At 50.6% G+C, this 12,311-nt stretch overlaps 1 protein-coding gene across 1 annotated transcript in view; it reads left to right on the plus strand.

Annotated features, from left to right (window-relative positions):
• The first annotated feature begins 7,958 nt into the window (after positions 1 to 7,958).
• The window catches only part of SLC5A9 (solute carrier family 5 member 9), a 24,654-nt gene continuing 20,301 nt past the window's right edge, over positions 7,959 to 12,311 (plus strand). Inside the window, exons 1-2 of the mRNA XM_032247519.1 lie at positions 7,959 to 8,169; positions 9,966 to 10,037. Of these exons, the coding sequence (XP_032103410.1) occupies positions 8,008 to 8,169; positions 9,966 to 10,037 (234 nt within the window). The 5' untranslated portion in view covers positions 7,959 to 8,007. The remainder of the gene's footprint in view (positions 8,170 to 9,965; positions 10,038 to 12,311) is intronic.

Consider the following 12,311-nt stretch of genomic DNA (forward strand, 5'->3'; position numbering starts at 1 on the left):
TCAGCAGGAACACTGACTGAGAGTGGTTTTTCAGGAAGAACTTGCAGAGCCCAGCGTGGAGGCAAGCCAGAGCACCCAGAACCTGCCCAGGACTTTCCTTGGGGTGGGGAATGCTGGAAGGAGACAGAGGAACACCCAGGCAGCTGCATAAAAGGGGCGTATTTTCTGCATGTAATGCTCTGATTCCGTGGTGCAGCTAGACGGTTCCAGACTGAAGACCACTCAGTCCCCTCAGCAGGCGACAGTCTATGCCCCAGGGCTTGTCACCGTGCCGCATTTCCTCAGCCAAAGGCCTCCCACTCGACCTGTCCTGGCAACAATGTCAGTCCCTCTGGGAGTGGAACAAACTCAAGGCTGCGTCCCACCAGGCTGCAGGCACTCAGTGAGACTTGTAGACCCTGGGGGCTGAGTGAGGAGAAGGGGTAGGGACAGGACCCCAAGTGGAAGGAATGGGAGGGAAGCCACACAGGTCTGCATGCTCCCAGTTCAGTAAGAGCAGCCAGGACCCTCCTCTCCACCCCCTCAGCTCAGAGCCCGTCTCTGTCTAAACAACTGCACAAGCTGCCTCCTTGTCCACCCCCAAGCTGTCCCCAAGAGGGATTTTCTGAAATGTCCGTCACCACCTCCATTCACCTACCTGCTCCGGTCACTATAGCCATAAACACAAATAAGGCATCAAGGTCCCCACCCTCGAGGGGCTCACATCTAAAGCCGATGCACCCCAAGTCAATAATGACATTCAGAGAGATAAATGGGGAGTACACTGGGGCTGGGGATTTTCCAGGGTTTGGAGGAAACAGCGCTCAGAGAGCTGAAGGTGAGGGAGAGTGTGCACCTCGAGGAGCTGCATGGAGTTCAGTTCAGCAGCCAGGAAGTGCAGGAGGATCTGACCCAAACCCTGGAGGCCATCGAGAGGGAAGAGCCGCTTTGGGAACAGCTGCCAAGGAAGAAGGTGCCTGCAGGACAACCTAGTCACTATGACAGTTGGTGGACAGTCAGCCGACGGAGAGCTTGACAACAGAGAGATGTTGGTTTACCCCGCCCCTGCAGCATGCTGAGAAGGAGGGGCAATGGGAAGCTGGACGGGGCAGGGCAAACACACCGCCGTGAGGGCAGGAAGATGAGAGAAGTGAGCTCCACACAGGAGCTCATATGTGTGGTCGGAAGACAAGGCTGTGAGGCTGGGGGGATTAGCTTGTTCTGAGATTCCAAGCAGTACTCTGGTTTCCAGAGTCTTCAGTGAGGACACAGCCTGAAGCCTAAGGGAGACACTGGCTACGGATCTAGAAGTAGGGACCTGACCCTGCATTTACTGTGAACTGTAGGTGGAGTAAACTGGACTCAGGGCATGTAATCCTAAAAGCAGTTTTCTCAATCAGCTGACTTAAGCAACGTGTTCCATGGTTATAATCCTTCCCTTGTCTTATGGTTACAGTGAAGCCACAGAAATCCCTGCTATCACTTTGAGTCTGAAAACAGAGTCTCAATTTGGATGTTGTAATGCCCGGTGCCATAGATAATGCAACACTTCAATCTTCATACAAAGGTGAGGCTTCTTCTCCCTGCCCGTCCCGCCCCCAGCTAGGGCTGCTGCAGGGCCCGCCCGCCTTGGGAAAAGCAAATGTGTCCAGCTGCTTATGTTTCTCACTCTCTGCCTCCGCACTAGAGAACGGCTAAATCTGACCCCTGGGAGCTACCATTTGAGGAGCGGGGAGGACCAGCAGGGAGCAGGAAAGCTCTGGCTTGGGTAGGATGCTCTTAGGAAGCTCTGGCTCATGGTCCTGGACCAAGCCTAAGGCGGACTCTTCCCTGTGGCTGCCCTGGTGGGGTATGAAGGAGTCCCTCAGCCTGGGAACCTCCCCTGCGCAGTCTTCACTGGGCGCTGCACCCCTGATCCAGGGGCCACGTCACTTCCCCCACACCGTCCACACTTCTGGCGGTTCACTGCCAGATCCTGCCAGCTGAGGACCCAACCCCCTAGGGAGCATGTGGAACACAATGGAAGATCTCCATACTGTCTTTTTCACATATGTGGCCCACATCTAGTTCACATAAATACATGCCAAAAATCACTCCCACAGTCTTTGCCCAACCTCAGGGTACAGGCCAATCCAAAATCAACAACTCCCAACCACCCAACCTGCATATTCCCCCAGGACATCCACAGGGAAGAGTCCGCCTTATGCTTGGTCCTGGCCCAGGAGCCAGAGCCTTCTCAGGAGCATCCTACTCAAGTCAGAGCGTTCCTGCTCCCTACAACTCCCTCCTCCAACCACAGCTCCCGGACAACACACTTAACCGTTCTCAGGTGGGAAGGAAGTGAGTGAGAAGCAGCGAGGAAGCCACAGGCTCTTGCCCTTTATGTATTTTAGGCTTGAGTCTGACCTGGTCCACGGTGCTCCAACTGAAGGGCAAACCCCCCAGCTCTCCACGTTTCCCTGCCAACGCTCCTGGGCCCAAAACTACACTTGGGGCAAGGGGCAAGTAGCCCCACACCCCTTTCCCCCTCATTAGGAAAAGGCAACAAAGATTTGTCTAAACAAATATTTATAAAACCCTTTTGTATTCCCCTTATAGAGTCTTTGGAGTTGCAAATTCAGTTCTTAGTACTTCCTTTACAAATCTCTTTATTTTGTAATTTTTATGTATATTATATCTTTTTTCTATACATTTTATTGTAGTTAAATATACGTAAGGTAAATCTTACCATTTGTCAGTATAGAGTTCAGTAATATTAAGTACACTCATTGGTTGGGCACCCATTACCACCGTCTATCTCTGTAACTCTTTTCATCTTCGCAAATTGTACCCATTAAAACACTAATGAAACTTTGCACTCATTAAACAATAACTCCCAAGCCCTCCTCCCCCAATCCCTGGCAGCCACTATTCTACCTTCTGTGTCTATGATTTTAACTACTCTAGGCATCCCATATGAATGGAACCATACAGCATTTGTCCTTGTCCCAAATGCTGTATGGTTCCATTCATCTAAGGTAGATCAACTCTCAAAAAAAGGCATTCTTGAATAGCAGCCAAGAATGTTGTTTCTTGCTGGGCATGGTGGTGCACGCCTGTAGTCCCAGCTACTCGGGAGGCTGAGGCAGGAGAATTGCTTCAACATGGGAGGCAGAGGTTGCAGTGAGCCAAGGTCATGCCACTGCACTCCAGCCTGGTGCCTGGTAATGGAGTGAGACTCTGTCTCAAAAAAAAAAAACAAGAATGTTGTTTCTGTTGCTTAAGTCACCGATTTTTGGTCCTTATTATGGCAGCCCTAGCTATAGGCTCTAAGGAAAAAAAGCAGCAAAAGACTGGACATCAATGATTGACTGTTGGTTGTGAGAGGTCAAGATTTCAATGTGAGCTCTTAATCACCTAGTAAACTCTCTATTGTTTTCTTATGTATTTATTTCTTGGCCACTCAAAAGTTTTCTTTCATTCAGCATAATGTCAAAGTCATCCTTGTTGTAGTATGTATCAGCACTGAATTCCTTTTCTCCTTTTTTTTTAGACCCACGCCACCATGCTTGGCTAATTTTTGTGTTTTTAGTAAAGACAGGGTTTTACCATGTTGGCCAGGATGGTCTCGAACTCCTGACCTTGTGAGCCGCCCATCTCAGCCTCCCAAAGTACTGGGATTATAGGCGTGAGCCACCACGCCCAGCCTGAATTCCTTTTTAAGGATGAATGATATTCCATTATATGTATTGACTACATTTTGTTTATCCCTTCATCTGTTGCTGGACATTTGGGTTGTCTCTATCTTTTGGCCCTTAAGAATAACGCTGCTATAAACATGGATGTGCAAATATTTTTTTGAGTCTCTGCTTTCAATTCTTTTGAGCAAACACCCAAAAGTGAAATGGCTAGGTCATAGTAACTGAACTACCATACTGTTTTCCATGCGGGCTGCACTATTCTGTATTTCTACCAGTGATGCACAAGGTTTTCGCTGTCTCCGCATCCTCGCCAACACTTGTTATTTTCTGTTTCATTGATAATAGTCATCCAAATGGGTACAAAGTGATATTATATCACAATGATACAATGATTAGTGATGTTGAACATCTGTCCATGTGCTTTTTAGCCACCCGTATACCTTCTTTGGAGAATTGTCTATTCGACTCCTTTGCTTATTTTTGAGTAGGGTTGTTTGTTTCATTTGCGTTGATTTATTGAAATTGTTCATATATTCTATATATTAATCCCTTGTCAGATGTATGATTTGCAAATATTTTCTCCCATTCCATGGGTTGCTTTTTCACTGTGTTGATAGTGTCTTTTTATGCTCAAAAGTTTTTAATTTTGATAAAGTTCAGTTTATTTATTGATTTTTTGTTGCCTGTGCTTCTGGCATCGTCATCAAGAAATTATCGCCAAGGCCAATGGCATGAAGATTTTACCCTGTTTTCTTCTAAGAACTTCGTTTTCTTTGCTCGTGCATTTAAGTCTTCAATCCATCTTGAGTTAACCTTCACATATGGCACAATGTAAGAGCTCAACTTCTTCCTTTTGCATATGGATATTCCGTTTTCTCAGCACCACTTGTTGAAAATGCTGTCATTTCCGCACTGAGTGGTCTTCGCACTCTTGTCCAGAATCACTTGACTGTATCTGTGAGACTATTTCTGGGCTCTCTGTTCTACTCCATTGGTTTATATGGCTGTCTTTACGCCAGTACCACACCGCTTTCATGACTGTAGCTTTGTAGTGAGCTTTGAAATTAGGAAGCATGAAACCTCCAACTTTGTTCTTCTTATGTGCATTAAATCTTAGTGCCTCAGTGGCAACTTCCATTGGCCTGTTATATTTCTGTGCTTTTTATGCATGGCTGAAACCATTCCCCTTTCCCATAAAGCTTTCTCAGTCGTTGCTCCTTCCTCTGGGCTCTCCAGCTAAAAGGAAGAACGGGGCGGACGAATGTGACCTGTTTTGTGTTGAAGGCACCTGTCTTGTGACAGTCTGTCTTCCCCACGAGGCATGAAAAACTAAAGACGTGTGCCCCCTGCACAGGGCCAGGGGCAAGACAGGCCTCACGTCGTGTGGGACTGACAGCAGGAGGACACCCTTCAGGCTGGGAAGTTCTCTGAGAGAATATTCTGGATAATTGAGGTCTCGGCCTTGAATGTCAACACCTGCCTAAAATGCTGGACCATTTCACATGAAACTCTTCCTGCCTGGGTTTCACACTCCACGCCTTCTAAATAGAAAACTCCTAACGGCCACAGTCATCTTTGCTTGGTGACTCTGGGTCATCCACATGCGTGTGAATCTTTGCTTGATGACTCTGGGTCATCCATATGCGTGTGAATCTTGGCTGCTACTCAAGAATGCCGTTTGTTAAGAGTTGACCTACCCGGTTTTATAGGTCTGCTTGCCCCGATTTGGTCGCCTTTTACATTGTCTTTCCTGGCCTTTCGAGTTTCAATGCCCTCTCATGCACCATCAGCCCCTCAGCTGCCATTCTCCTTGCTGTCCTATGTAACCTTGCCCCTCTCTCTTCTAATTGGTTGTGAGTTGGAGTAGGAACAACAAAGCTCTGGTAAAACAAAAATAAACAGGCTCTGAGTGGGGTCACAAGGCTCGCTGATAAGGCTCACTGATTTAGGTTTTGTCCATGGGCTTTAGAATGTCTATTCTGGCTGTTTTAAAGCCTTTTTTTGCTCACTTCCTGGTACTCTGTTGGTCTCTGGGCTGCTAATGTGCCTGGTTAGCTTACAGGTAAGTCTTAGATGCATTTGAGGAGCGGCTGCTATAAACCCAAACCTGCTACTTTTGGGTTAGGTAAGTGTGCATGGGTTGGGGGTCAGCCTCGGGCATCTGCGAGGTGGATGGGGATAGTGTGTGGGCCACAGAGCACTGTCCTGGCCCATCCCTACTGCTACAGCAAAATGCCTAAGACCAGGTAATTTATAAACCACAGGAATTTATTTCTCACAGTTCCGGAGGCTGGAAGTCCAAGAACAAAGCCCCAGCAGGTTCAGTGTCTGGCGAGGGCCCAGTTTGTGCCCCTAAGATGGCCCCTTGTGGCTCTGTCCTCACATGGCAGAAGGCAAAAAGGCAAAAGGGTCTGGCTAGTTCCTTTCTCCCTTTTATAAGGTACTGGTCCCATCCATGAGGGAGGAGCCCTCACGGCCTAGTCACTCCTAAAGGCCGTATCTCTTAGTACTGTTGAATGGGAATTCAGTTTCAACATGAATTTTGGAGGCAACACAAGTATCCAAACTATAGCAAACCCCAAGGGCTGGGTGAGGGACTCCCTATGGGAAGCATGGGAAGAAGCACAGACTCGGCTGTCCTCTCCCTGCAACACTCTTCTTCCCTTCTCTGCAAGAGTCATCGGGATCCACAGCCCTCACTGTGGTGCACACGGGGGCCTAAGCTAAGACCACTCCTTCCCTGCTCCCTGATTAACACCCAGAGATCTGCCAGCCTCATTTCCCACTGCCCCAGTATCCAGCTCAACCCCAGGGACCGCTGGACACCTGGTCCTTCGCATCTTCCTGATGTTTCTAATGCTGCCCCTCCTGCGTCCCTGTATATCTGATAACCTTGTCTCAATGTGTATATGAAGGACTCTTCTTCTGGTATGTAATCCTAATGGGTGCTAGATCCCACAGAGCCCTGACCCAGCTGGGGACTACCTCGACCTCTCTCCCAGATCAGTGCCCCTCTCCTTAGGGCTCAGCGTGGCCTGTGCCTGATATTCTGGGATAGGAGAACTGGGGAGAGAAGGCCTAGAACCCTGCCTCTCATTTCCTTTCCACCAAAAGGGGGAAAAAGAAAGTCTGGTCCTCACAACCAGACTTGGGATCCTTATGGGATGCTGGGGATAGGGTGCGGGACAGGGCCTGTGAGTGTTCCTGCTACTCCAGTCTGGGCCCTGCAGCAGATGCATGCAGGTTAATATTTGTAAGACTGAAAAATTCCAAATGCAGCTACTTTGGAAAGACCATGTGAGCAGACATCTATGTGCGTGGCATCTGGGCCCCTTGGCTAGTTGGTGGTCAATGTCGGTTTCTCCGTGTTAACCCCAAGAACGTTCAGTAACTCAGGGTTTGCAGAGCTTCTCAGGAGCACATCTTAGCCTCATTGGTGTTGTGAGGCAGGCAGGGCACAGGTCACACGGATGAGGACGCCCAGCCCACAGACATTTAGCAACCTGCCCAAGGGCATCTGTAGTTCAGTGAGAGGTAGAACTGGGACTGGGAATCTAGGCTGCCTGAGTCCCAGAGATGGTCTTCCCTGGACTGTATCCTTTTCAGGGAAGGCCTCCTGACCCCAACCATTTCATCTGTCACAGCCCAGAATGGGTCAGGCATCAGAAAATGTGGATTCTGGCTCTGCCTTTTTGGAGATGGCCCTGCTTAGTTCCTTGGAATAAACCATGGTCTCTTCCCAGGCCTCAGTTTCCTACACTGTATTAAAAGAGAACCCAACATCTCGGTGGGTTGGAGTGGGAGCGCATGAGGCGGTGGCCACTTTGCTAGGGTAATAGTAGACTCCTCTCCCTCTTCCCTTTGTCTCCCTCCCACTGGGTAAAAGAGAATTGTATTGAACTGTTAAGAAAATTGGACTCTAGTCCCAGCTCCATTTTTACCTCACTAGGTTTTGGTTTCCCCACCACACAGGAGTTTGAACACTTTGATTTCTGAAGACCTTCCCAGCTCTGGTGTTCCGATATTTTGCTCCTTTTCTCCTCCTTCTCCTCCTCCTCTTCCTGTTTCTCCTCCGGCTTCTCTAGGGGTAGGGAGATTGCGTGTATGTGTGTGCACGTGTGTACACATGCATGTATGTGTGTGCACATAGTGGCAGCAGGGAAGGGGAAGGAAGGAGTCCTGCAAGGGCTGGGGGTGGCAGTTGGGAAAAAAGGAGGCAGGACTGTATGTGCCAGTGGGCTGAGTTTTCTCACCAACTAATGGTTCCTGGGGCAGTTTAATTATTAAAGGAAAGGAAAGAAGCCAGGATCACCTCAAAGTCCAGCCTGCTGGTGACTAACACGAACAGATGAGCAAGGAGCTGGCAGCAATGGGGCCTGGAGCTTCAGGGGACGGGGTCAGGACTGAGACAGCTCCACACTCAGCAATGGATCCCAGAGTTGGTCTGCACACCTATGACATCATCGTGGTCGTCATCTACTTCGTCTTCGTCATTGCCGTGGGGATCTGGGTAAGTGGGCCCTGAAGCTGGCGCTGGCAGGGGAGGTAGAAGCGGTCTCTCAGCTTGGGTGCGGTCGTGGAGCTGGGGCAGGGCTAGGCAGAAGGAAGCAGATCAGGGAACCATGGGGCTGAGATGGAAGGGCTTTCAGGAATCAGCCTCCTGATCTGTTTAGAAAGACAGAGAAGGATGTCACTGGGCTGAGGTCACACAGCCAGCCAGCCAGAGGCAGACCAGGCCCCTGACTCCTGACTCCTTTCTGTGCACCTGCTGTCTTTGGCCCCAACCATCCCTGGTTGCCCTGAGGCTCACTCCTTCCTTCTGCCCCACCCCAAGACCCCCAACTCTGAGAACTCTTGACCCCGGGCCCTACCTCAGTCCTGCATTTGTCATCTTGGCTAAGGTGATTTCTTAAGAAGTAAAGGCTCATGTGCTCTCAGTGAAACATGCCAGGCTGATTCCAAGGTCCCTCTGTTCTCCCTTGTTCCCAAGAGCTTCGGTGCTATAGGCAGGGGCCAAGCTTTGGGGTCAGGGAAACCTGAGTTCAGGTCCCAGCTGCAACAATGAGAGCCTCATGGCCTTATGGCCCTGGGAACAACATAGGAGGCCTCTCTGAGCCTCAGCTTTCTCAGGCAGACAATGAGAGTAAGAACTAAGCAGTGATCATTCAACAACAGGACACACTGCAGCACCTGGCACGCTGCCTGGTGCCCGACTGGCAGGCAATAAATGGCTGCTATTATCACCAAGGCGTTCTGCAGAAGTGCGAGCACCTTTAGACTCTGCTGTGATTCAAGTCCCAGCTGGTCACTTCCTAGGCTGCGGCCAGGTCAGAAACCATTTCTGGGCCTCAGTTTCCTCATTTGTAAAGGGGAATGAACAGTCCCGGCCTCCTAGTGCTGGTGTGAGGAAGAATCGAGCTAACAGATGATCGCTGGCTCCTGGAAGTGGCCAGCTGAGAAAAGCACCAACTGCTTTGTGACTTTGGACGAATTGCTTCCCATGTTGGGCCTCCATTTTCACCTCTGTAAAATGGATCTGTTTTTCTCATATGGCCTCTAAGAGGATCAGAGGTGACAGGGGCAATACAAGTAAAAACTTAACAAACACAAGGCCCCACCCACATTTATCACTCCCTGGTGACTGATTAATTTCCCATAGGGAAAGTCAGAGAGCTCCTTCCCTACCCATTGCCCTGCCCTCACCCCGCATCTCCAGAGAACATTCCAACAGGCTGCTAACTGACCACCTACTGGTGCAAGACAGGGAGGTCCTGGATGGGGCTCAGTGGCATGATCTGACCTCAGACCAGGTCAAGGGAAATCCCAAAACAGTGCCCGTAACTCTGTTCAGGGCTCAAAGTCTCACAGTGAAACTGCAGCCCTCTCTGTCCTCCTGCCTGCAGTGTGGGAGCCCGGCTGGGAGCAGGGAAGGGATCAGTTCAGAGAAAGGGTGAGCTCTACACACCTAAGGAGGAGACACTAAATCACCCTCCAAAAGCACACTTTCAGGAGGGAAGCCTAAGGGGACAAGAGTGCACAATGACCTCTCACACATGACATCCATTACCTCCTTTGCTCTTTGCGGTGGCCCTGGAAATGAATGACGAGGCTCACAGAGGAAGTGACTCTCCTAAGATGCATAGCTTAGAAACCGTGAAACCAGCCTCAAGCAGCTCTCTTCTGTCTCAGTTTCCACCCTCTGTCTCCACAGCTCCTGCACCAAGGGGCAGCGAATCTGCGGGGAGAGGGCAGGGCAGAGGTTGGACAGAAGCTTGAGAACCCTCATCTCATCCATTTCCTTTCCAGTCGTCCATCCGTGCAAGCCGAGGGACCATTGGTGGCTATTTCCTGGCCGGGAGGTCCATGAGCTGGTGGCCAGTGAGTTGACCCTTCTCAACCACCCCTAGTGCGGAGGCTCCCAACTCTCCTCCCTGCTATCCAAGCCCTTGTCCCATCTTCTCACACCTGGACCATGGCAAAGACCTCCCCATTTTTTTCCTAACTCTGGGCCCCTTCTCTCCTGTCCAACCCCCCCCCTGCAACCTGAGTGGCTTTGCTAGCACACAAGTTGGACAAACATCCCCTGGCCCTTCTAGGTGTGGCCCTACATCTGGCACTTGATTTGCAGTGATGAATCTGGAATGTCCCTATCCTAGAGAAGCTCAGATCTGAGTGGAGCTGATAGACTCATAAACATCATGTGCACTGCTGAGCCAGAGGGAAGCAGGGGGCACTGGCCAGAGCTTGGAGGGAGCCCCTGGCCACCAGACAGTGCAGTCAGCTCAGGAGGGATTTTGGGGAAAAGGTAACACATAAGCTTAACACTGAAGAGCAGCTAAGTGAGGGGAGTCACAGAGGTAAAATCCCCAACAACCTCAAGGAATCCATCTCCAAACCTTTGTGAGCCACAATTTCTCCCATCAAGCCACCCCACAATTCTATTGGCCCTCAAATTTAACTTCCTCCTCCTGGAATGGGAGGAAAGGAGGAAACCCCTACCTCAAAAGTTGCCAGTAGAGCCATCAGCCCCAGTGGTAGCTAAAGCAGTTTACACACCCAGGCATGCAAAACTCACACACATAACATGTGTGCATGCACACTTCCATACTCTCACACACTCACACACTCACGCACCACACTCTCACACCCACATACAAAGGCACCCACACACATTCATACATACTTGCAAACTCATGCACACAATCACACTCCCAGTCTCACACTCACACCTCTCTCACGCACACACACTGTCTCACTCTCATACGTACTGTCACAATCACAGACACATGCACTCTCACACACATGCTCATTTACACACACACACACACAGACTCACACACGCATGCACACTCACAGCACCAGCCATCTTCATGCCTCTCCCCACCCTTCTCGTTCTCACCAACTTCCGCACTCTGTACTGGTCACAGACTCGTTGAAGAGCAGCAGAAACCCAGGAGGCCTCCAGGGCTCTCTGGAAGGTTTAGGTATCTGGGACAGGAAGAGGCAGGGGCAGGCAGCTCTCGTCTGTCCACCATGGCAGAATCCCAAGGATGGCGGGGAGCTGGGGCCTGGCAGCTCAGGAACAGTGGTGGGGTCACTGGCACTCACTGCAAGCCACCTTCTCATCAGGAAAAAGGAAAAACCCTTCTCAATGGTTCATTTCAGCCAGTGTCCCCCAAATCACAACTCTGGAAATGAGGGAAGGGGGGATAAAAAAGCAGGACAGAGTAGGTTCCTCTGATCACTTCAGGAGAAGCTCATGGACCCTGCTGACTGCCTGGTCAACCCGCAGAGAGCCGAGCTCTTGCCCAACAATTAACATGAGGAACCCGAGGCCTCTGAACAAGAGGGAGGCCTTGGCAGGCACTTCTAGGTTCCCACTGTACCCCGAACACAGAGCAGACATGCAGTGGGAAAGAGAGGATGTGCTGCCCATCCTCTGGTGGGCCAGGCTGTGAGCTGTGCCTCCTGCACCTGAGAGCTGGGTCCAGCCTGAGGCCAGGGTGAGAACCAGCTCTGGGTGTGGAAAGCTGTTGGAGTGTATGTCTGGGTGTCTGCCTTGTCCCGAGTCTGTGCCCCATGAACAGCACAAGATGCAGCAGCCCTTTCCGTTCCAGAGAGGCCCGCACGGCCCTCCCCGTGCCTCCCCTGCTGATCTTGTTGATCTCTCCTGGGTAGGAGCAGGAAAGTCAAGTTAAAAACCCTGGGTGGGGGTGGAGGTGCCTCACTGCTCCAAGAACTGCCTGGAGGAGGCTTCTTCCTCAGAAGCAGGGGGCCTGGTGTTCTCCACTCTGGCTGGGTGGTCCAGCCAAGCCTCCCCAGCATCCCGAGGCCACCTGAGAGAGGAAGAGTTAGTGTGTGTGTGAGTGCCTGTGTGAATTTGTTTCCATGTGTGAGTGTGTATGCATGTGTGAGTGTGTATGCATGTGTGAATGTGGGCACTGTGTGTGTGCATGATTGCGCTTGTGTGTGTGCTTTGTGAGTGTATGTGCGCATGTGTGTTTATACCTGTGAGTGTGAGAGCATATGTATGAGAACATGTGCATGTGGGTGAGTGTACGTGTGTGACTGTGCAAGTGCGTGAGTGCATGAGTGTGTGCATGTGTGTGTGTCCTGTGCCTGTGTGTGTGCACATGTGAGTGTGCATGTGTG

The sequence above is a fragment of the Sapajus apella genome, unplaced genomic scaffold (genome assembly GCF_009761245.1).
Source record: "Sapajus apella isolate SASKATOON/1434 unplaced genomic scaffold, GSC_monkey_1.0 scaffold62, whole genome shotgun sequence".
NCBI lineage: Eukaryota > Metazoa > Chordata > Mammalia > Primates > Cebidae > Sapajus > Sapajus apella.